This window comes from Callorhinchus milii, unplaced genomic scaffold (genome assembly GCF_018977255.1).
Source record: "Callorhinchus milii isolate IMCB2004 unplaced genomic scaffold, IMCB_Cmil_1.0 Scaffold26, whole genome shotgun sequence".
Taxonomy (NCBI): domain Eukaryota; kingdom Metazoa; phylum Chordata; class Chondrichthyes; order Chimaeriformes; family Callorhinchidae; genus Callorhinchus; species Callorhinchus milii.
This window is the reverse complement of record NW_024704767.1, coordinates 4769446-4790807: the sequence shown is the minus strand read 5'-3', so window position 1 is coordinate 4790807 and position 21362 is coordinate 4769446. Positions and strand designations below refer to the sequence as shown.

The 21362-nt window shown below is 37.5% G+C and overlaps 1 protein-coding gene across 1 annotated transcript in view; it reads right to left on the bottom strand.

Annotated features, from left to right (window-relative positions):
- efl1 (elongation factor like GTPase 1) overlaps positions 1 to 21362 on the bottom strand; it is a 65068-nt gene that overhangs the window by 43202 nt on the left and 504 nt on the right. The window contains 11 exon segments of the mRNA XM_042344103.1: positions 3650 to 3772; positions 6011 to 6147; positions 7547 to 7626; positions 8782 to 8905; positions 14485 to 14699; positions 15096 to 15106; positions 15109 to 15232; positions 16149 to 16282; positions 18147 to 18231; positions 18389 to 18456; positions 18777 to 18880. Coding sequence (XP_042200037.1) covers positions 3650 to 3772; positions 6011 to 6147; positions 7547 to 7626; positions 8782 to 8905; positions 14485 to 14699; positions 15096 to 15106; positions 15109 to 15232; positions 16149 to 16282; positions 18147 to 18231; positions 18389 to 18456; positions 18777 to 18867 — 1192 coding nt within the window. The 5' untranslated portion in view covers positions 18868 to 18880.

Sequence of the window (21362 nt, the reverse complement as noted above, 5' to 3'; positions counted from 1 at the left end):
TGGCTTGGAAATGGCTAAAAAATACTAGGCATTTGTAACTTTAAAAGTCTAAACCTTGAAAAAAATATTGGGAGAGAAACAAAAAAAGGGAACAACTGTAGACTGCTTAGATCTGGCGGATAAATTATGAACTAATTCAGAATAGCAGTTTTTCTCCACTATAATACACTATAATTTCCCCACCACAATGTTCCTTTCAAGGAAGTGTTGTGCCTGAGTGCACATATTTCTGGTAAATTCTTTTGTTCATCAAGCTGAGAGAGGTTGCAAACGCAGAAGGAATACATTCTCATTTTGGGTACCGAATGTCAGTCCTGAATTAATACTATACTCCCATATCAGGTTCAGTAGCTAGATGGAAAGTTCCATCGGCTCTGCTTAAAGTGTATTTGATGGCACCCTGTCGAATATATTTTCCCCATTTTAGACACCAGCTATCCATCCTGCGGCCCCCTCAGAGAAAGGTTATCAATGCAGTGCTTAAATATGTGCTGTAGGCCTGGATATAGAATCCACAATTTCATTTCACATTAGATCCATAGACAACAGAGGAGACGTTAGCTCATCAGGTCACTATGTTCAAGTGCAACTTGTACTAAACCAGTTTTGCCTTTCCCCTTCCCCCAGCTACTATGTTTCAATAGCAACAGAATATATTAACAAGTTTCACTCCATCAAAACCAATAAAGATTAAATAATAGTCATAATATACTAGAGTTTGCAGTGTCAGCCAACCTGCACCTATACTCTCTGAAATTAGGAAATCAGGGTACTTGGGAGATAGGCTGCATTCTATTCCAGACACAGAGAAATTTCCATTTGTGGGTACTCTCTCCAGTTTGGATACTCAAGTCAAGTATTGGGTTTCCAGATGGTAAAACACAAAACCGACCAAAAGAAAAATGATATATTTCTGTAACAGATATTTTCCTTCATAAAACTATATTCCTATTATTAATGGGTTCATGGAAAAATGAGGAAGCATAATTTATTGAAAAAGTCAAAAGCTTCCACTATTTCAACTTACATAGCACCTTCCACGCAGGATTGAGTCTCTGAGTGCTTAGCAGAGGCGGAGCTGGGTGGGTGGTGGGGGGGGTGGGAGGAGGTGCCCATAAGCACGGATGAAGAGGTAAGTCTTCAGGCAGAACTTGGAAAGGGAAGAAAGGGGGCAAGACGTAGGGATTGAAGAAGTGTGTTCCAGAGTTTCGGGGCGTAGTGGCTGAAAGCGCGACCTCCACTGGTGGGGCGGAGAGTGCGAGGGTCAAGCAGGAGGCCGGTGCCAGTCCAGTGGAGGTGCCGGGTGGTGGATTGGGTAGTACAGCAAGGATGCCACTTTTACATTTTGAAACATCATTTTCAGCACTTATTTTAAACCATACAACTGTTACCTTTACACAATGAGGGAACTTCTGAGTTTACAAAAAAATCTAATAAAAGTAATCTAGTTTAAAAAAATGGAACTCTGCACTAATATAAACCAGTATTCTCCTTTACAAAAGCTCCTCGGAATGTCTTTTATCGACTAATCTCTCTCTCACCATTACCTGACATATACTACCATAATGTAATGAAGTCAGACTTCTCAATAGCATTGCTAGTGTAGAAGATGGCTGCATTTTCACTTGAGCAGAAGACAAACTGGCTGAATGCGCCAAAGTGAAATAATGATAAAAATATTCTTGTTAACCTGATGTTTGAGCTTTGAATGAATTTTGTCTGCAGAGTGCTGATTCACTAAACTCCCAATAACTGGTTGACGTGGGGCCATATCTACATCAGAGATCATATCTTTAGGTAATGGATCAGATTAGAAAAGAGAATGCCTAAATTTGGGTGTGAGACACCAGAATTTGCAGCACAATCTCAAATTAATGCAACTCTTGTTTAGTACAACCAGAACTGCCTTTTAAATATACTGTAATTACCAAACACTCTAACATTCATTTAATAATATATACTTTTAGGACTGTGGTAACATTTCTGTACCGCAACACAATTTAAAGAATTTGAATGGCACTCATATTCACCACCCATGTGAAGAAACAACTTGTTTCTATTTCAAGTGGATATTTCTTTGCTTCTGCCATCTGGTTGACCACAACAAATTAAAATGTCCTGAGGCACTTTTGACTGATCAAAACATCCGGTATCTTTTTATCTCGCTGGGAGCTGAATTTTGAACCGTGGTTTCTGTAGCAGAAAACAGCAGCATTTCCTAATGACATCTGCAATTCCAAAAGTTTTCCCTCTCCACAAATTCAAAGAGCCACTGTAACCACAGGACAGTAAAACCAGATTGGTTTATGCAACAAACAAATTGCAAATCTAAACTAATATGTCTACAAAGGATCCTACCATTATTTTATGATCAAACGTATTTCAATATCAGCTTTTCTTAATTCCTACAGCTTTATAAGTAGTAAAAGCAAGCTGTTCTAAAGCAATGGAGCGTGGCAAACAAGCAACTCATGACAAACAAACTATTTAAAATTCACCCATTGTACAAACTTAGAGGGTTCTCGCCATTCTTACTGTTTATTGATATTCACATGAGCATTTTGTAAAACAGAATGTATAATTTATGATGACCAGTGTTTGTAGTAATACATGTAGCTTTCACAATAGAAGACAGCAATATTCATAAATTACCATTTACAGCTTTGGCTTGCCAAAATAGTAACACTACAATATGGCCTGCCAACTTGTTTAAAGAGAATCAATTATTCATCACTTGTATATTCATACAAAGAAAATAGGTATTCTGTTGTTTGGTACCAGTTGCTCAATTAATACATTCTGTAGCACACTATAAAAAGCACATTCTTAGTAATGATAATAATAATAATCCTTGCATTTGATATAGCGCTTTTTACGTCTTCTAGACGTCCCAAAGCGCTTCACAGAATATACTGTAAAGTGAATTGACTGTATATTTGTGGGCGAACGCGGCAGCCAATTGCGCACATCAATGTCCCACAAACAGTCGTAGATTGAAAATGACCAATTTATTATTGTTTTTTGTTTTGGAGGGATTATTATTAGGTGTGTGAAGTAAGGAAACTTGCCCAAGGTTTCGCCCTGCCTGGAATTGAACTCAGGTCTCTCGCTTGCAAAGCAAGTGCTCTAACCACTGAGCTACAAGACTCCATGGTACAGTACTTTAAATCCAGAATTCACTTGCATGATTAGAATATAAAGTAAAATACAGTATTTACACTGTTCCACACAAGTAATGCGCTCCAAGTTATGAAATTTCGAATCCAGTGGTCACTCACTACCACTAGCCCAAAATAACAGATACATTTAAATAATACCACCCACAAGGTGTAAGACAATTTCATGCCTTAACACAGAATTGGTACCCGAAGATACAACTTCTGTAAATCCCCCTCCCAAAAAACAATGAATTACTGAGATGGGAAAATACATTTGGGCATCATAACAGCGAAAATGACAAGGCAAACTTTTTCATTTGCAGCAGAAAAAGATCCTAAACCAAATTTAATTTGGAAAAATAAAAATAAAGGATAAATCCACATTAATAATTCCATAGATATCAAAGATAAACATAAAAATAACGAAAAGATATTTAAGAGCAGGGTACTTATTATTCTCAGGAGCTGGCAGAATATGCATGAACACTTACCTTGCTTGAGAGCTTGGGTTTGTGCAGGCAGTGAATCAAACTTTTGGGCTCGAACGCACATGAGCTTCTCAATCCGCTCTGCTGCAATATCCAAGGGACTAGGGAGTTTGTCACACACCATTGCTATGGTGGGCAGTCAAGGAAACCAAAAATGTATGCAACTTACTGTTAGATTAATCTGGGTGAATTGGCACCAGCTAGACAAGAGAAATCCCCATTTGACTATCTCATATTTTGATGAAACTCTACTGATACAAACATTCAGAGTAATCGGAAAAAAGACAGTGGAACCCCCATTATAACATGGTGGATCAAGTCCATTTAATCCTGACTAGCATTAGAATGGGGCGCATTCGTCAGTCAACTCTCCTGCATTTAATCCATGTGAAGCCGGCACACAGGTGCCAAACAACTTCTCATTTTTGAATATGACCGACTTACAGGTCACCAGGTTGTTGACTGGTTTCCTCTGCACATTTTGGATTTTTTTCTGTAAGTAAAGGTCAAGATCCATACTCCAATCATTCTATAAGTGAACCCATATTAAAACAAAGTCATTATAAACATATTTCACTATATTTCCTGCAGTTCCATTTTATTCCCAATAGCACATTAAGAGTAGAAACAGAAGTATTTTTTGTTATGTCTACGCACACACATTAAGTTTCATGCCTATGAAGAGCGTTGTTTTTTTTACAATAGTATTAATGTTTGTTTGCCATGTCAGAAGTCATTCCAAAGTTTCATTATATTCATTGGCCCTCTTCACAAAACTGTAATTAATTTTGCGTATGTCCTAACAACTACATCATAGTCTTTTGGGTTATTTACTGCTATACAATTATACTACTATTTTTAAATTAAACAAAAGATATTCAAGGTGGAAAATAACTGATAGGATGAGAAGCAGTATTAACTTTACATTTTTCAAATGATCCTTTCCTGAGGAAATTCCTTTCACTAACTTATACATCCTATAGTTTTGAACAATTTTCCTCACCTCAAATAAGCAACTTTGTAGAATAAATACAATTTACATTTATATTAGCACGTTTCACATCTTAAAGTGTTCGATAATGCTAGCTGGGCTCCCAAGCTGAGATGGGAATAATACAATACACATTTACATAGCGCATTTCATGTCAGGAGGACGTCCCAAGATGCTGATACGGTTTAAAAAATAGTTTTGTTAGGATAGTTCCTTCTCATTAATCATCCTTGATGGTATGTTCTGGAGCTGCAGTCTGTAAAATGGTGCTTCAACTTCAAAAAATTAATAAAATAGGTGGTAGCAGAATTTAGCAAAACAGGTCACTGTCTCAATTTTTCAAGAGTTCGATAGCATGTTGGTGGCACAGATATTCCTATTTAAAAATCAGATGTGAAACAGTTTGCACAACCAACACTGTTTCGTTAGTTGCAATGCAGAACTCAAACTCATTTTTCTACTCCACAAATCAAAATGTTAAATAACTTTATATAAACTGCTAGGATGTATTTACTGATGAAAAATTCAACTGTAATATTAAATAAACATGCACAAAAGTGAAGACAGTGCAATGATTTAATCTAAATAACAAATTGAGAATTTATCTTGTGAGTTGGAAAATAAGATTGGCACAATCAATATAAATCAGATTACTGTTCAATTCCAAATGCTATCAGAAGGTCACACAGTGGCATTAGCAGTTAAACATGGAACACTTACTTCAACTAGATTTTGTATGCAGTGTGTTGAATACAAAACAGAGCAAGAAATCTTGCCCACCCTTTAAGCAGCAGCAATCCAGTTTTATTTCCTTAGTTTCAACAATGTTGTCACATAAGTAGCCCAGCTACTCAATAAATTTAGAAGTTTTAAAATAATTGTAACAAATACCAACGTTTTAGTCATTCACTCTGTTGGGATCTGGTTTAAATCCAGTTGGGTTCAGTCAGCACTTTACCCTTTAGAGGCTGATAAAAATGGGCACCATGTCTAAAATAATATCCCCCTGGGAAAAGGGAGTTTTGAACTGGCTCCAAGGAGACATGCCTGGAAAGGCCAAACAAGTCTGCATTAATTCAAGCCACACTTAAGGTGTAGATATCTCCTCAACCTTGAAAGTCAGTCCAAACAGGTAATGCAATTCTAGGTGGATGACTCCTGCGATGTGTGGTTACTATATTTTATCATGAAAAATAAAGAGAAAAGTTTCGTCACTATATAGATTTTTCGATAGCAATATCTTCTGATAGTATTCTTTGTGCTATCGCCGCCAGCCATCATAATTACAATCACCGGTGATTTGTCCTACCATGCATTATTTCAATTAAAAATTCAAGGATTTTTAAAAAAAATCCCACAATATTATAGGATACACAGCACAGCATTGGAGACAGGTAGCCATTGACTACAAATGGCATTGAGATGTACTTTCGGATCGCTATGGCGTGAATCACGAGGCAGAATCGTTAGACCCAGAGAGGTTATGATTTTAGTAATCTTCTCTTTGTCCCTAGAAACAAAAGACAAAAAAAGTTCAAAATTGAGAATAACTGCATTAATTTCTTAAATACCTAGAATATTTCTGTCAGGTTCAAACGACTGCATCCACAGACTTCATAAAGGCCAATTTTACAAATCGCCACACTCACAGAAGACTTTGGAAGGAGATTATAGATTTCTTGATTGACTGGAGGAAATCTAGAATTTGACAAATGAGTAGAAAGTTTCCCCTGTGACATTCAACTCTCTCCTCTCAACCTTTCAGGCAGTATTTTGCTTCCCGTCCACCTCCCCAATTATCTGCGGAGATCAGGGTGTCATGTTATGAAGATATCATAAGCACAGACCTGCATCTTACCATTCATGGTGTAATGCAATGAAGCTCTTACACATTGCTCCACCACCATGCTGCCAGGGAATTCCAATTATAAATCTGGCCATTAGTACAACCAACTACTGGAATGCAAAGTTTACTTGGTCCACCTGCATAATGTTTCATTCGACAGTTAACACTGCACTGGAACTGTTCAAACCACCTCTAAACCTTGGTGAATGATAGTGGCAGTTGCAAAACTATATGTAAATAAACTGCAAATACTTATGGTTGAAGCTGAGAAATTGAAAAAGAATAACTTTAGAATCGTGCCAGACAAGAAAGATGTCAAACAATTAAGTATCCTTTGCGCAGAAACTTTTATGGTAGAAAGTGCAGAAGCTGTAATTGCAAAGGCAAGTTTTTAACAAAATAAGCTTTTGTTCAACTACTAAAGAATTTAGACAATGGCGATTGATCTTTATTATACAGTTCTTACTGAAGCAGAAAACTTACCTTTATGAGCATGAGTCATGGCAATTTCTGCTGCTATACTTAACTATTAATCTGAATGAGTATAACACTGAATTACAAAGTTTTTTTAAGCAACAGTACTCATGCATAGCAGTACAACAATGTCACAATCTGATTACATAATCTTTACTCTTCCATAAATGTTATATAAACTAGAATCAAGAAAAAACACTCATTTTAATGTTTCCTAATTTTTCAACAGTATTATCATGTTTATGCATTTTTACAATTTTTAACACTATTTATATACCTAAATCCAAGACTTGATCAAAGAATTGTCATGGGTGTTTCGCTATTCTACAAAATATTATGCTTATTTCTTCCTGCAAAATCAATTCACATTTACACATATGGACCAAAAATTAACATTTCCCATTTTTATGATTCTGTAATTCAATTTTGGTTATTATGTTGAAATGGAAGGCAATAATATATTCAAATTGTGTTAGATCAGCTTTAAGTTATTGCTGTGAAGACTAAGATGTGAATTAACTTTCATATCTGCATGCATGATAAAAAATATTGTGAAATATACATTTTAACATAATAAAATACTTCTTACCTTCTGATAAGCACAGCCTCATAAAGACTCCAAATGTTTTCTAGTACAAACTGTACAAAGAGAGTTTTTTTTCCTTTTCCCTGGGATTGGGGGAAGGGGTGAGGAGAATAGAAAAGAATCTCAAATCAATCAATAGAAAAAAAAACAAGATACTCTAAAGTTGCTTAGCTATTACAATATACAATGTTAGAACTTGGCAGGTTGCAACAGCTCTTATACTGCATATAATTGCAATTGAACCATTATTCTGACACTTTGGAGAAACAAGGTAGATTACCTATTGAAATTTTGCATTGGAAATATTTACAATCATTGATTATGCCTTATTACAAACCAGCCAAATGTTTAATAAGAAAATAGAAAGTCAGTATATAATACACTATTAGGATTTTATTATTATGTTTTAGAACTATAAATCCACGACTCACTCAAACCATGATTCACTCAATCCACGACTTTTTGTGGGACACTGCTGTGTGCAATTGGCTGCTGTGTTTCGCCAACAAAATATACAGTCAGTTCACTTTACTCTGTGAAGCGCTTTAATAATAATAATCCTTGCATTTGATATAGCGCTTTCACGTCGGGAGGAAGTCCCAAAGCGCTTCACAGAATAGACTGTAAAGTGAATTGACTGTACATTTGTGGGCGAACGCGGCAGCCAATTGCGCACAGCAATATCCCACAAACAGTCATGGATTGAAAGTGACCAATTTATTATTGTTTTTTTTTGGTTTTTTTGGAGGGATTATTATTAGGCGTGTGGAGTAAGGAAACTTGCCCAAGGTTTCGCCCTGCCTGGAATTGAACTCAGGTCTCTTGCTTGCAAAGCGAGTGCTCTAACCACTGAGCTACAGGACTCCTCATTGAGTCGTGTCGAAGATGTGGTAAGGCTCTATATCAAATGCAAGGATTATTATTATTATAACATGCTTTACACTGCTGGGACCTGGCCTCAATCTAGATTATCCCTTTATCAAATGAGCTTCCACTGTCTGAACCGAGCTAACTCACAAAAAGCAAAGCATAAAATTGTCCATATTCCTGCATTAAACTGGTAGTGGAATGTATGAGTTGTGCAAACCATGGAAAAGTGCCTATGCATTGTATATTTTATAATAAAAACAGATGTAGAAATAAGGGATTCAAATTCAAAATTATAAATGATTTCACCCAAATTACTACTGTTAATAAATACTTTCCTTTTTAGATGGATTGTCACCAGATAAACATACCTGGGCTCCTTTCATTATCTTCTTTGCCTTTGAATTCAAATAATAGTCACCCCAGAGAGTCTTCAGTAAAACTTCGGCATTGATACCGATTTTCTGGCTGTACATCTGGGCAAACTGTTCAATGCTGCAAAAAAACGATTTTCTTATTTGATGCATATTGGTGATGTTCCCACTAATGCAATACAAATAGGAACAGGATAGAGTTCTTGATATTAACACTGGGTAATAGAAATGTAAATTGGCATTAAGGCTGTTGGGCACACACACACAAACTTTATTGTACAGTGCCATAATAAAATTATATCTTATAGAGAAACCTGAGAAGTAAAACAGTGAACCTTGTAATGATCATCAATGATGAAAAATAAGCTTAAAGTTGCCTTATACTGTATCTGAAAGCAGTAATGGGGTCATAATGGTTAGGACAAATTTCAGGTCAAAATACAATCAAATGAGAATATTCAATTAAACCAACAATTGTTCACATAACAAGGAAACCAAGTCATGAGCATTTTCCAGGCTTCAAATTATTAATCCTGGAACAATTCAGCGATAATAAACTTCTAGGTATCAATAGAGGGACACCTAACAACTCAACAAGTATAAAGAACACATTTTAAACTATGAGCTGTGATTGCTATATTGGTACCAATAGGTTTAAAGTTACAGAGGGCAATTTCAGCACAGACACCAGGAAACTTTTCTTTACCCAGAGGGTAATTAATGACTGGAACAGATTGCCAAGAAGGGTGATTGAAACCAGAACACTGGACTCATTTAGAAAACAGCTTGATTCTGTAATGGGATGGTGGGTATTCTGGAAGGATGAGATTAAATAACCTGAAGGACCCTCATCCAAACCAATCTTGTAATATTCTGTATATAAAAAAACTTTTTATTTGATATCCATCATCTTATACAGTACTGATCTTTTTACTACCCCAAGTAGCAAACTGTTAACCACCAGTACTTCTCCCTATTACTCGATTATACAAGCTCAACATGCTCTCTCTCCAGATACAAGTTTCGAAAACAAGGAAAACAATCGAACTGCACTTCTTTCTCAGTGCCTCTGGATCTATTTTCATTGCTCTTTCAGTGTGAGTGGACATATTCTGAACATTTCACAAAGCCATCATTAAGCTTTACGGAAATCTTAATTCAAAAAATTATTAGATCCCAGGGGAAAGAGTGGGGGAAAAACACAAAAAAAACTAGTTTGTCCTGTCTTCCTGAATAAGATTAAAAACAGCTGCTTAACTTGCTTTTTTTTAATAAAACTCAAATTTTTAACTACATTTTACTTTCTAAGACAAGGAAGGTATAATTAATAAATGAAAAGGAAAACCTAATGATAAGGGTGAGAGTAAACACCTGTTCTAACAATCACATCTCTCAACACAGACCAGACCTTGTGTATATTGTATTTTTCTGAACTCCTCCGATAGCTCAGTTGACAAAGCCACCTCTTGTGTAAGGCTGACATATGCAGACCGAGAACATTGATGCCTGGGAGTGATTTGAGTCAGGGAAGCCATAAAGGTGCTGCAGTGTGCCTTAATGCCTCTGAGCCATGGAGATGAAAACATAAAAACAGCTAGGATTTCAGTTCCCAATAATGAGTTTCAACCACAAAATACATAGTCAATCCATTTTACAATATTTTCTGTGAAGCGGTTTGAGATTTCAACGACATAATAACGATGGCACTATATCAAATGTGTAGATTATTATTATTATATATTATTTCTTTATGTACTTTCCATGGCCTCCACAGCAGTGCAGTGATCTCAGTCATTATTTTTTCCAGTAACTCCTTCTGGAGAGTTGTACATGGGTTGACAAATTTGGGCTCAGCTACAGTACACCCCTCCCCCAAAGATGAACAGTCTGCCAACCCTACCTTATTTAGGTACGCATAAAGAATGGCTATTCGCACAAGACACTGAACAACATGACATCTGCAGATCCATACCCCAAGCATCTGTCAGTGACTTCAGAAAGGGAAGAAAACATGACTTCTTACTTTGTTGACAATATTTTTCAGTTTTCAATTTCAGTCATAATCTACTCTGTTTAGTCACACATCAGTAACAAAGACCATTAGCTACATGGTGCAACAGCATTAGATTAAGACTCAATAATAAGCACTAACAGGATTACTGGAAAGTGCCATATGCTTCATGAGGGTACTGAAATAAAACATTTGTGATAAAATGAGAAAACGACAGCTGCTGCACAGCTGAGTAAGACTTTAAGCTTTACTTTGTGAATCCCATTTACTGGTGGTAAACTATCTTTATTATAAATTTAAAAGTCAATGGGAAATGCTCCCGAATGAATGTGAATACATCAATGACATTGTATCCAAAACAGATTGCCAAACGTATTCTGGAGGTACAAGCTATCAAAAAGATGAAGTTTTTTTAAAAAAGAACAGTAGTTAAACACCGTAAATAGGAAACAATACATATTTTTAAATACAGTAATAGTTTGGAAATTTAAAATTCAATTCTATAATACATCAAAGTTAATGACCTGGCTGCAATATTTTATTTGCAGACTAAGCCAGGGGTGAATTGGTGTCCATTTTAGGTTTGTGACAAAGCCACTCACCAAGTTTCAACTAATATCCATATATTTGGCAGTTTCCAATCCTACAATTCTCTCTCTGTTTTCCTACTGTAATGATCCTTTATGACCTTTTGCAGCGCTCTCCTATCCCACTAACAAGTTCCATCTATCCAAACAGCACACTTAATTCTTTTTTAGGATTCAGTTACCCAGATTCAGATTAAAGTGTAGCAGCAACAATGGTTGACTGAAAAGCCAGTTTAAGTACAAGTACTAGTCAGGGCAATAAATAATGTTTCTAGATCTTGCCTAAATAAATGATTGTTTAAAGAAGTAGACCGAATGCCAGAGTACAGAGCACGCAAAATGGCTGAAAGGTACATTTAGAATCAAAGAAAGAAACTAATCACTGCTGACTGGCGTTATGACACAACTTTAGTAAATATACTTAACCCATGGGACTCCTGCTCCACCTTTAGGCTATCTAAAGTATTTCAGATTGTTACATTTTTTTGCAGCATTCTGAAGAAGTATAATTGCAAATCACTTTTTTTGATCACCAAGAAAAAATCAAGTTATCCCACTCAAGACTTGCACCAGAATAATATGAATTTATTGACCACTAAGTAATGAAATATTTTAACCTACTGAGTAGCTCAGTGCCATTTCATCAAGGCAAGCAGGCTAGATGGCTCAGCTGCAAGCTACGTAGTGGCAAGCTAGAAGAGATACTAAAGTACACTTAATGTGTACTAAAATGTTACAAAATTGTAGGGATATTATGGAGGAACAAAAAGCTGCAGATACAATACTTATTCAATAATAGGAAAATAAATGCCAGCTTCAACTCTCTTGACTTTTTCTTAGTGAGTCGGGTGTCTGACACATGCAGAACTCTATCATCATGCTTCAGTCAAATCAAACCGAGTTCTGTGCATCCCACCTATACATGACAATTTATTGGAATGGAATAAACACGCTCTCCCTTGCGGGAGTGCTTACCTGCGTACCTAATTCTGGAGAGCATGAGGCAGGTTGACAAGAGACAAGCCTTGGGGATCCCAGATTGTGCGTTGGGGTACTGCTTAGCTTGCCACTGAAAGCACTGTCTGGCAAGTTTTCCTGCTACTTGTCCAGCTAGGACCATCTTACCCGTTAGAGCTTTGCCTTCCATAGTTAGCGGGAGCTGAGTGGTAAGTCACTAATTGCCATTTGACATCTGACAAGCCCGGGTTTGAGCCCTCACTAGGCGGAGAGCAGGTTCCAGGAACTCCCCGCGAACTTCCTGGTGGGAAATACAGCTCAGCATGAAATGGGTGAGAGCATTGCCACCTTGTTCCTGGCCACAGCTTGGACTTGCATCCTTTCCCATCAAATGATGGTTCCACCAGTTGGAGGTGCAGAACTTGAGCAGCAGCTGCTAACATTTCTGCAAACCAATCAAGACAGATTCCAAGCAATTGATGCATGTGTTCACAAACTCAGACACCAGGTAATGGCTTCCAGCAGCTGTGGCCCCAACCCTTAGGAGTTTTCTCATCAGCTATCAGAGAAGACATCTGTCTTGAGAGTTTTGGGTATTCCATTTGGGACACTGCCAATTTCATCTGACAAATATTCCAACCATAAGCTGTGAAATGCTTTGGATACTCTGTAGGACTTCAAATTATTCTCACATTTATAAAATTCTAAGTGATTTTGACAACCAGAATTTTCTGGCAATGGAAAAATTATAGTTGTTCCCAGATTTGCTATTTCTGAAAGGAATTCAGTTTCCATCGAGAGGAAACCATTTAAAAAGCTTAATCCACCTCTTCAGGATTATCTAATGTAATCACTAGACTTACATTATAAAGTGGTTTTGTAAAATAATGAGCAACATTCTCCCCTTCTTTCTAGTCAGTTCCTCCCACATATCCATGCTATTATTCACTAGTTGAAGTGCAGGACAAGGAGACCTCTAAGATGCTATTTCTTGGACTTTTTTCAAATTGAAAATTCCGTCTAAACCATAGCATGGGACACAAGCAGGAAACCAAAGTTCAAAAAGAATAGGAGCGGAGCAGAAAAAAATGAAGTGGTGAGTTAGTAACTCCATCTAGAGGTACATTATGCAAGAAAAGATCCAGGGTTCATTTTTTCCCTGTACAGTATAAATGATGTGGCTAACATTGGTGAAAGGTCCCATGTGGAATTATTAGGTTACAATTCAAATTTAATACTCCTTGATTGGATTCCATGTCTGGCATTGTAATTAGCAATATTCTCAGACCTTCCAACTCATGCACTGATTGAATTTGACAAGCATATCTGTCAAAATATTTCCATCATTCGCTTTCTATCTAGTCACTCTTTACCTTGAAATCAAATGGATCTTGTATAACTCTAGGACTTTTTCTATGCTCATCTTTTTGCAAGTCATACATCATTCTTGCTATTCCAGAAAAAAAATTTCTGCATTTTTTTAAAAAAATGGTATTTAAAAGAATATAATCCTTACTGGGAGTGAGACATTTCTTTTGCAATTAATGTATCAACTCTCATGTTGAGTGTTTATAATGGGAAAATTATTAGCACACATCAAGAAAGCCATTAACACTTAATGGCAGGAATAATGTCATTCCCTAAGACTTCCACCAAGATACACAAAATGTAACTACAGGTTACATTACTAGACAGATTAAATTTGAATAGTAAGTCAACGGGAGTCCTGTAGCTTATTAATTAGCACTCACCTCGCAAGTGAGAGGACCTGGGTTCAATTCCTGGGTAGGAGGAAGTGTTAGGTAAGTTTCCTTACTCCACACGCCTGTTTACCTAGCAGTATGTAGGAACTTGAATGTTAGTCGATTGGCGGATCACTTTTGTGAGTGTAATAATCTCTTCAAAAAAAAATAATAATTTGGTCACTCAATCCATGACTGTTTGTGGGACTTTGCGTTTCACCCACAAAATAAACAGTCAATTCACTTTAGAGTATATTTCTGACTGTTCAGTGCCTTGGGACATCCTCCCGACGTGAAAGGCACTTTATAAATGTAATAATAAGGCGCTATATCAAATATAAGGATATAGGATATGAAAATATAAACAAGTGATTAGAAAAATACTGCTGAAAGATTTCTATACCTGAAGCCCCATCCATCTATGGCACTAGCAAATACCACATTACCCTGGTCAGGGGAGAAATAAAGGTGCGAATCATCGGTTTCTTCCAGGCCAGTACTCCAGTCATAAACCTGCTTACTGTTCATGGAGTTGGAATCAGACAGCATTTTGACATCCTTTTCTGCTCTCTCTTCTAGTACTTTTGATGTAAAAAGACTCCCAGTGACTGCATTTATCTTAAATGTTCAAAAACAAATTCAATATCAAATTAATAATTTGCTAGTCCAAACTTTAAAATAACAAGAGTAATTTACGTATAAAGACTACATTAAGAGCAGTATGGCAATATTATTAGATATTAACTATTATTCTTCAGCTTTAGATACAATTAGGCAAGTTGGAAGAAATAAATGTTGTATTAAGGAAAGTACAGGTAGTACTTCAATATAAAATGACAGCCATTTAGTTAACTAAATAAACAGTCATCTCACTTACTCGATGGAGACCGGCTATTTTGTTTATACAAGATTCTCAGGCAACCACGGATACTAGCTAGGAACACAGCTGCCTATTAATTAATCCATACCATATAAATCATAAAAAACAAGTTTTTAGTTTATTGGATTCTTTACCTGTTCCAAATCTTCTGCAATTGGGTATAAGCTTCAGATGGAGTCAACTTTAACTCTGTTATTAATCTATCCATTTTGTTGATGACTAATACTGGACGGATGTTCTCCAACCAAGTCTGGCGTAAGACGGCCTGTGTCTGAAAGTAAACATCACACTTTATTATTTAGCGATTGCAGTTTAGCATTGCATTCTTGCCTTTTTCCCCCAGCAGCCATAAGCAACGAACAGTGAAATAAGCTTGTACAATCTCAACCTGCTTCCCAATGTGTGTTAGTCCAGCACAAAACAACAATCTTAGTCATGAAGACAAAAGGAGTGGTAAATAAAACAAATTACATGTTACACTATTAACAGATTGATATTATTTCACGTAAAAAATAAGCCTTTCATGTAAAAATAAATAACTGAAATATAGTAATCTTTGCATTTGATAAAGCATCTTATTACATCGTTGAGGTAGCTCAACTCTCTTCACAAGATTTTGTTTTAACTGTGAAGTGTGGTGTCCGTGTATTTCAGGCAAATGTGCATATCAGGAACCCAATTTCTAGTTGAGCCTACTAGAAATTTGATCGCCCAATTTGCACACAGCAATGTTCCACCAAACAAACCAATGAAATGAATAACAAATTTTATTTGGGGTATTGTTGTTGAAATATAAAATATTACCACCAAACACAATTGATTAAAAATAAAATGTCTTTTTTTAATAAAACAAAACTGGCAGCTAACCTCTACCAGGAACAAATGGATTATTTCAGCAGTCAATTAATTTGAATTTGGGGTTAAATGTGGATTAAGAAAAAAAGAAAAGCCAGGATAACCAGTATCTTAATCTACAATAACTATCATCACAGGAGACAGAAAAATAATACTTAATTTAAGTGTCTAAGTAGGTAAGGGAAATAAATGTACACATCTTGTATGTTACATTTATATGCACTTCTCCTTTTGAACGATTTTTTTTGTCCAACGGCCAACAATGCAACTCTACATAGAGAACAGACCAAAGGTTATACATTTAAAAAAAAACTTTTCTTTCTTCAACTTACTTGAGGACAGACACCTTCAACAACATCTACTACCACAATGGCACCATCACATACTCGTACAGCAGTCGATACTTCAGAAGAAAAATCCACATGGCCAGGAGAGTCTATCATATTGATCAGGTACTCCTGGTTATCTGGGAAATAGCAACAGCGTATCAAAATGTGCCTGGATATTGACATTCATCAGCCATTCATTTATTAATCACATGAATATATCAGGTAAATTCCATTGTCCAGTTCATGTGATTTAAAACCCCCAATGTGGTCTAATTTTGCATTGCTCAATTAGATTTTTCATTACTAATTGAAAGTAAATGAGAGCAAAGATATTGATGGAACAGAATATTTATTATACCAAAAAGTTTTGTTTAGATAACTACTAATGGTCAGTCTACAACAATTGTTAAATTGGCACAAAAGGATGCACACAACTGGCTCTTAAACTCCACGTGTACTTAAGTTGGCCCACCTCAGAATAATGGATTATTGTGGCATTGTTCCTTACTTACAACCTGAAACTAAGAATTATTTAGCAAATCTTATTTATATTAGAGCTGGCACTAAACCTACTTTGAAGAACTCCCCAGTGAGCAAATTACTAGTAGGCTTGAGTAAAAATGGGGTTCTTGATGGCTCACATTCACCATCTGGATTCTGCTGGTCAAAGATCAGAGATCACAGACAGAATTAGAATTAAGTATGAAAAACAAAGGATCTAAATAGAGAGAGGCAAAGAAAGGAAAAGGGCAGGTAAATAAAAAAAATACAATTTTCTCCTGAGGATATTGTATTACATAAGGCGGTGAGTGCTCAAAGCAGCCTGCTTCCCTGACATAAAACTATCTTTAGACCAATTATAGTGAAAGACACAATTGCTGTGCAAGAAATGTCTGACCGCAGATCCTGCTACCTTCACACATTTAAAATTGTTATAGTAACAGTGCACCAGGATTGCTCCTCCAATTTCAATAAATGTCAAGAAAATGAGGTTAATGATTTTCTTTAAGGCAATTTATTCATGGTACCACAATTCTGATGGGAACAAATCCTGTCCAAAGCACAAAATAGTTGAAACAGAAACTGTCATGAAACCAAGGAAGCAAAAAGTAGTTGGGTGCAACACAATTGAAATCTGGACACTCTGGCTCTGTAATTTGGCAGTGTGGAAACCAGAAGGTCTTAATTGGATCTGACAAACTGTGTATCATATTCAATTATGTTTTAAAATTGCAGTTTGTCCTTCACAGAGCTATTGCTACTTCTCCCAACCCACCACTTCCTCCATAAAAATGCACCAAATCTCATGCAGTAATTCAGGCAATCCTCTTCAAATATTGTTGCTTTCATTAAACCACTTTCTGGAATGAATCGGTATGAAAAGTTGCCAGACACATGCAGTGGTGTGCCGATTGTGAAGTATGCACACTTCATGTTTACTACATTCCTACTAAACATTTTTAACACAGATGGCTCAAAATAAAATTGTTGCATCCTTGGGATTAATTACAAGCTCTTTCATCCATACAATTTACTGCCTTCTCTACTTCTAGATGTGGGTCTGAAATGCAACAAACTGCATACTTCACAAAACTATTGAAAACTTGGGACTGTACTGTATTTCCCAGACAAAATTAATACAATACTTTTTTTAACAAAAAAATAAGTCTTTGGAGATTCAGCCTGTTGTGCAAATGGAGATTAAAAATGTTATGCTTGGTACAGCTGTTTCTATCAGTTAGCAAGACACATCCCATTGTATCAAATGGTCTCAATCTTCGATTATCTTGATAAAATAATAATAATCCTTGCATTTGAAATAGTGCCTTATCACGTCTTCGAGACTTCTCAAAAGCGCTTCACAGAATATACTGTAAAGTGAATTTACTGTTTATTTTGTGATGCATTACTGACTTGGGAGTACACTCCTATCATTTGTACATCTAGTAAAAATATATATAACCTAGACACTTATTAAGTGTAACTAAGTTAATGAATTACCTTTAGCGAAATACAATGATATAGAGCTCGACTTCATTGTGATTCCTCTGATCTGCTCATCTTGCCGGCTATCCATGTACCGCAGCTACAATGGAAAAATATGACAAATTCTTTGACTTTGTTTTATATTGGTTGGGGTTCAAAAAGATGGGATTGTATTCGGTAAATGACTTAAGGCGTTGTTGTGAGGCACTTCATCTATTACTGTAATACACTTTTCTTCTGTGTTAAAAATTGCTTACCTTTCCTGAAAGTCGTTTAGAAATGATCCCATTGCTAGCAATAAGGCTGTCAGCTATAGTGGTCTTACCTAAAAATTGTACAAAACAGGTGTTAATTAAGTTTGTTGGGGCTAAAGATTTGACCATTTCTGAATTCATCATACTTAAACTACAGACCTGTTGTAATATGAAAAAAAGTTTGAGAAGAATATACATAAAGTACCGAAGCATTTATCATTCTGGAATTAAAGTCATGCAGATACTACAGGTACGTTTACTTACAATTGAGGATAAAATAATTCAGTAAACATGGAAAAATAAAAAAACTATAACAAATTACATTTGTATAGTCTTTCATGTTTCAATAAAACTAATACATTATTGTGATCTTAAAATAAAGAAAGCTTACCATGGTCCACATGAGCTACGATACAAATATTTCGGATGTTGGCAGTTTTGCTCTGCAGAGCAATTATTTTTTCCAAACTAGTATGACCCATTTTTTATTGAATTCTGAAAAAGTACAATTATGTATTAATATATTCATAATTCCACACATATAGATAGAATAATTTAAAGGAACACATGCCAGGGTTTTGATAGAATATTATAACTCACTAGACTGTTTCAAAATTATGTTGTTGGTCAGAATACTGGAGAATCTGATTGAGGAGCAAACCAACTATAGTTGTAAAAACTATAGTAGTTGAAATTAACTTAATTTAAATTAATTTAAGAGCGGATTGGCTTTCAATACATGGTGTTTTGTGACATCCTCTTTGAAGTGATGTGATGGCGTGTGAGTCATTCTTGGACATTTTCATCTTACAGTTTATATGTGTTACACTGCAGTAGAAAAAAGCTTGCAGTTGACAAGCTTGAAAACTTAAGATACTATTAAATTTCATAATATTGGAGTTGTTTCTCTCTCTCACAAAATAGTGTCTGCTATGCTGTACACTGAACTATTTGCTTGTTCACTTCTTTAGTGTGCAAAGTGGTAAAATTAATGCTTTAAATATTTTTTTAAATAAAAAACCTATGTTACATTAAGTATACTAGTGATTATTTTATGGATTTAGCCCATGTGTAAGAAATTAGTATTCACTGTATGTAGGAAACTCAGGGCTATTCACTCATATAATCTGAGGAGATGAGACAAATTCCATTGTATACGAAAATACAATAACTTTAATGCTTATTCTGTAAAATATTCAAATTGACACTTCAATCCAATATGTAACACTTTCACTATATCAATATTGACATAACTTCTGAAAACAAGCTACAAAAAAGAAAAACAATCTAAAGAGTTGTTTTTGTTTACTTTTGTAACCGAACCAGTAATTGCAACATTTAGTGAAATCAACATGGTGTAATCTAAAAAATCTAATCTAAAAAAAGCCTCATTTGCAAAACCAATCCATCCCGATACCTGTACCAGCATAAACAAGACTGATTCCACCTGCCTAAAATATTACACTACATTCGGAGATATTGATCAATAAGCATATGAAATCTGCATGTCCCTCAACAAACTCAGCATAATTAAGAAAGGCATTGTAGCAAATTCAAAGATTATTATTGTTGTATTGGGGAGTTACTTCATTATCAGGTGATAGGGGTGGTGGGTGAGGAGGTGACATTGGGGGGTAGGGAACCCTAGGTGGGCACCAGGTTGTGGGGGGTGGGGGTTTGTTGAGGATGGGGGAGGGGGGGGGAGGGGGGGGGGGGGGGGGCGGCAGCAAGGGGTTGTTGAGTTTGTGTGTCTGTGGGGGGGTTTGAGGAGGGGCGGGGGATGAGGTTGTTTGTGTGTCTGTGGAGTGGGGGCAGGGGTTGTTGAGGAGGGGGGGCAGGGGGTTGTTGAGGGGGGGTAGGGAGTTGTTGAGGAGGGGAGAGGAGGTTGTTGAGGGTGTGTGTCTGTGAGTGGGGGGGGTGTTGTTGAGGGTGTGTGTGGGGGGGGGTGTTGAGGGTGTGTGTGTGGGGGGTGTTGTTGAGGGTGTGTGTGGGGGGGGTGTTGTTGAGGGTGTGTGTGTGTGGGGGGGTGTTGTTGAGGGTGTGTGTGTGGGGGGTGGTGTTGAGGGTGTGTGTGAGTGGGGGGGGGTGTTGTTGTGTGTGTGTGGGGGGGGGGGGTTGTTGAGGGTGTGTGGGGGGGGTTGTTGTTGAGGGGTGTTGTGTGGGGGGTGTTGTTGAGGGTGTGTGTGGGGGGGGTGTTGTTGAGGGTGTGTGAGTGGGGGGGGGTGTTGTTGTGTGTGTGTGGGGGGATGTTGTTGAGGGTGTGTGGGGGGGGGTGTTGTTGAGTGTGTGTGTGTGTGTGGGGGGGTGTTGTTGAGGGTGTGTGTGTGTGGGGGGGGGGTGTTGTTGAGGGTGTGTGTGTGGGGGGTGTTGTTGAGGGTGTGTGTGGGGGGGGTGTTGTTGAGGGTGTGTGGGGGGGGGGGGTGTTGTTGAGGGTGTGTGTGTGGGGGGGTGTTGTTGAGGGTGTGTGTGTGTGTGTGGGGGGTGTAGTTGAGGGTGTGTGTGTGTGGGGGGGGGGTGTTGTTGAGGGTGTGTGTGTGTGGGGGGGGTGTTGTTGAGGGTGGTGTGTGTGGGGGGGGTGTTGTTGAGGGTGTGTGTGTGTGGGGGGGTGTTGTTGAGGGTGTGTGTGTGGGGGGGGTGTTGTTGAGGGTGTGTTGTGTGGGGGGGGGTGTTGTTGAGGGTGTGTGTGTGGGGGGGGGTGTTGTTGAGGGTGTGTGTGTGTGTGGGGGGGGGTGTTGTTGAGGGTGTGTGTGTGTGTGGGGGGGGGTGTTGTTGAGGGTGTGTTTGGGGGGGGGTGTTGTTGAGGGTGTGTGTGTGTGGGTGTTGTTGAGGGTGTGTGTGTGTGGGGGGGGGGTGTTGTTGAGGGTGTGTGTGTGTGGGGGGGGGGTGTTGTTGGAGGGTGTGTGTGTGTGTGGGGGGGGGTGTTGTTGAGGGTGTGTGTGTGGGGGGTGTTGTTGAGGGTGTGTGTGTGTGTGTGGGG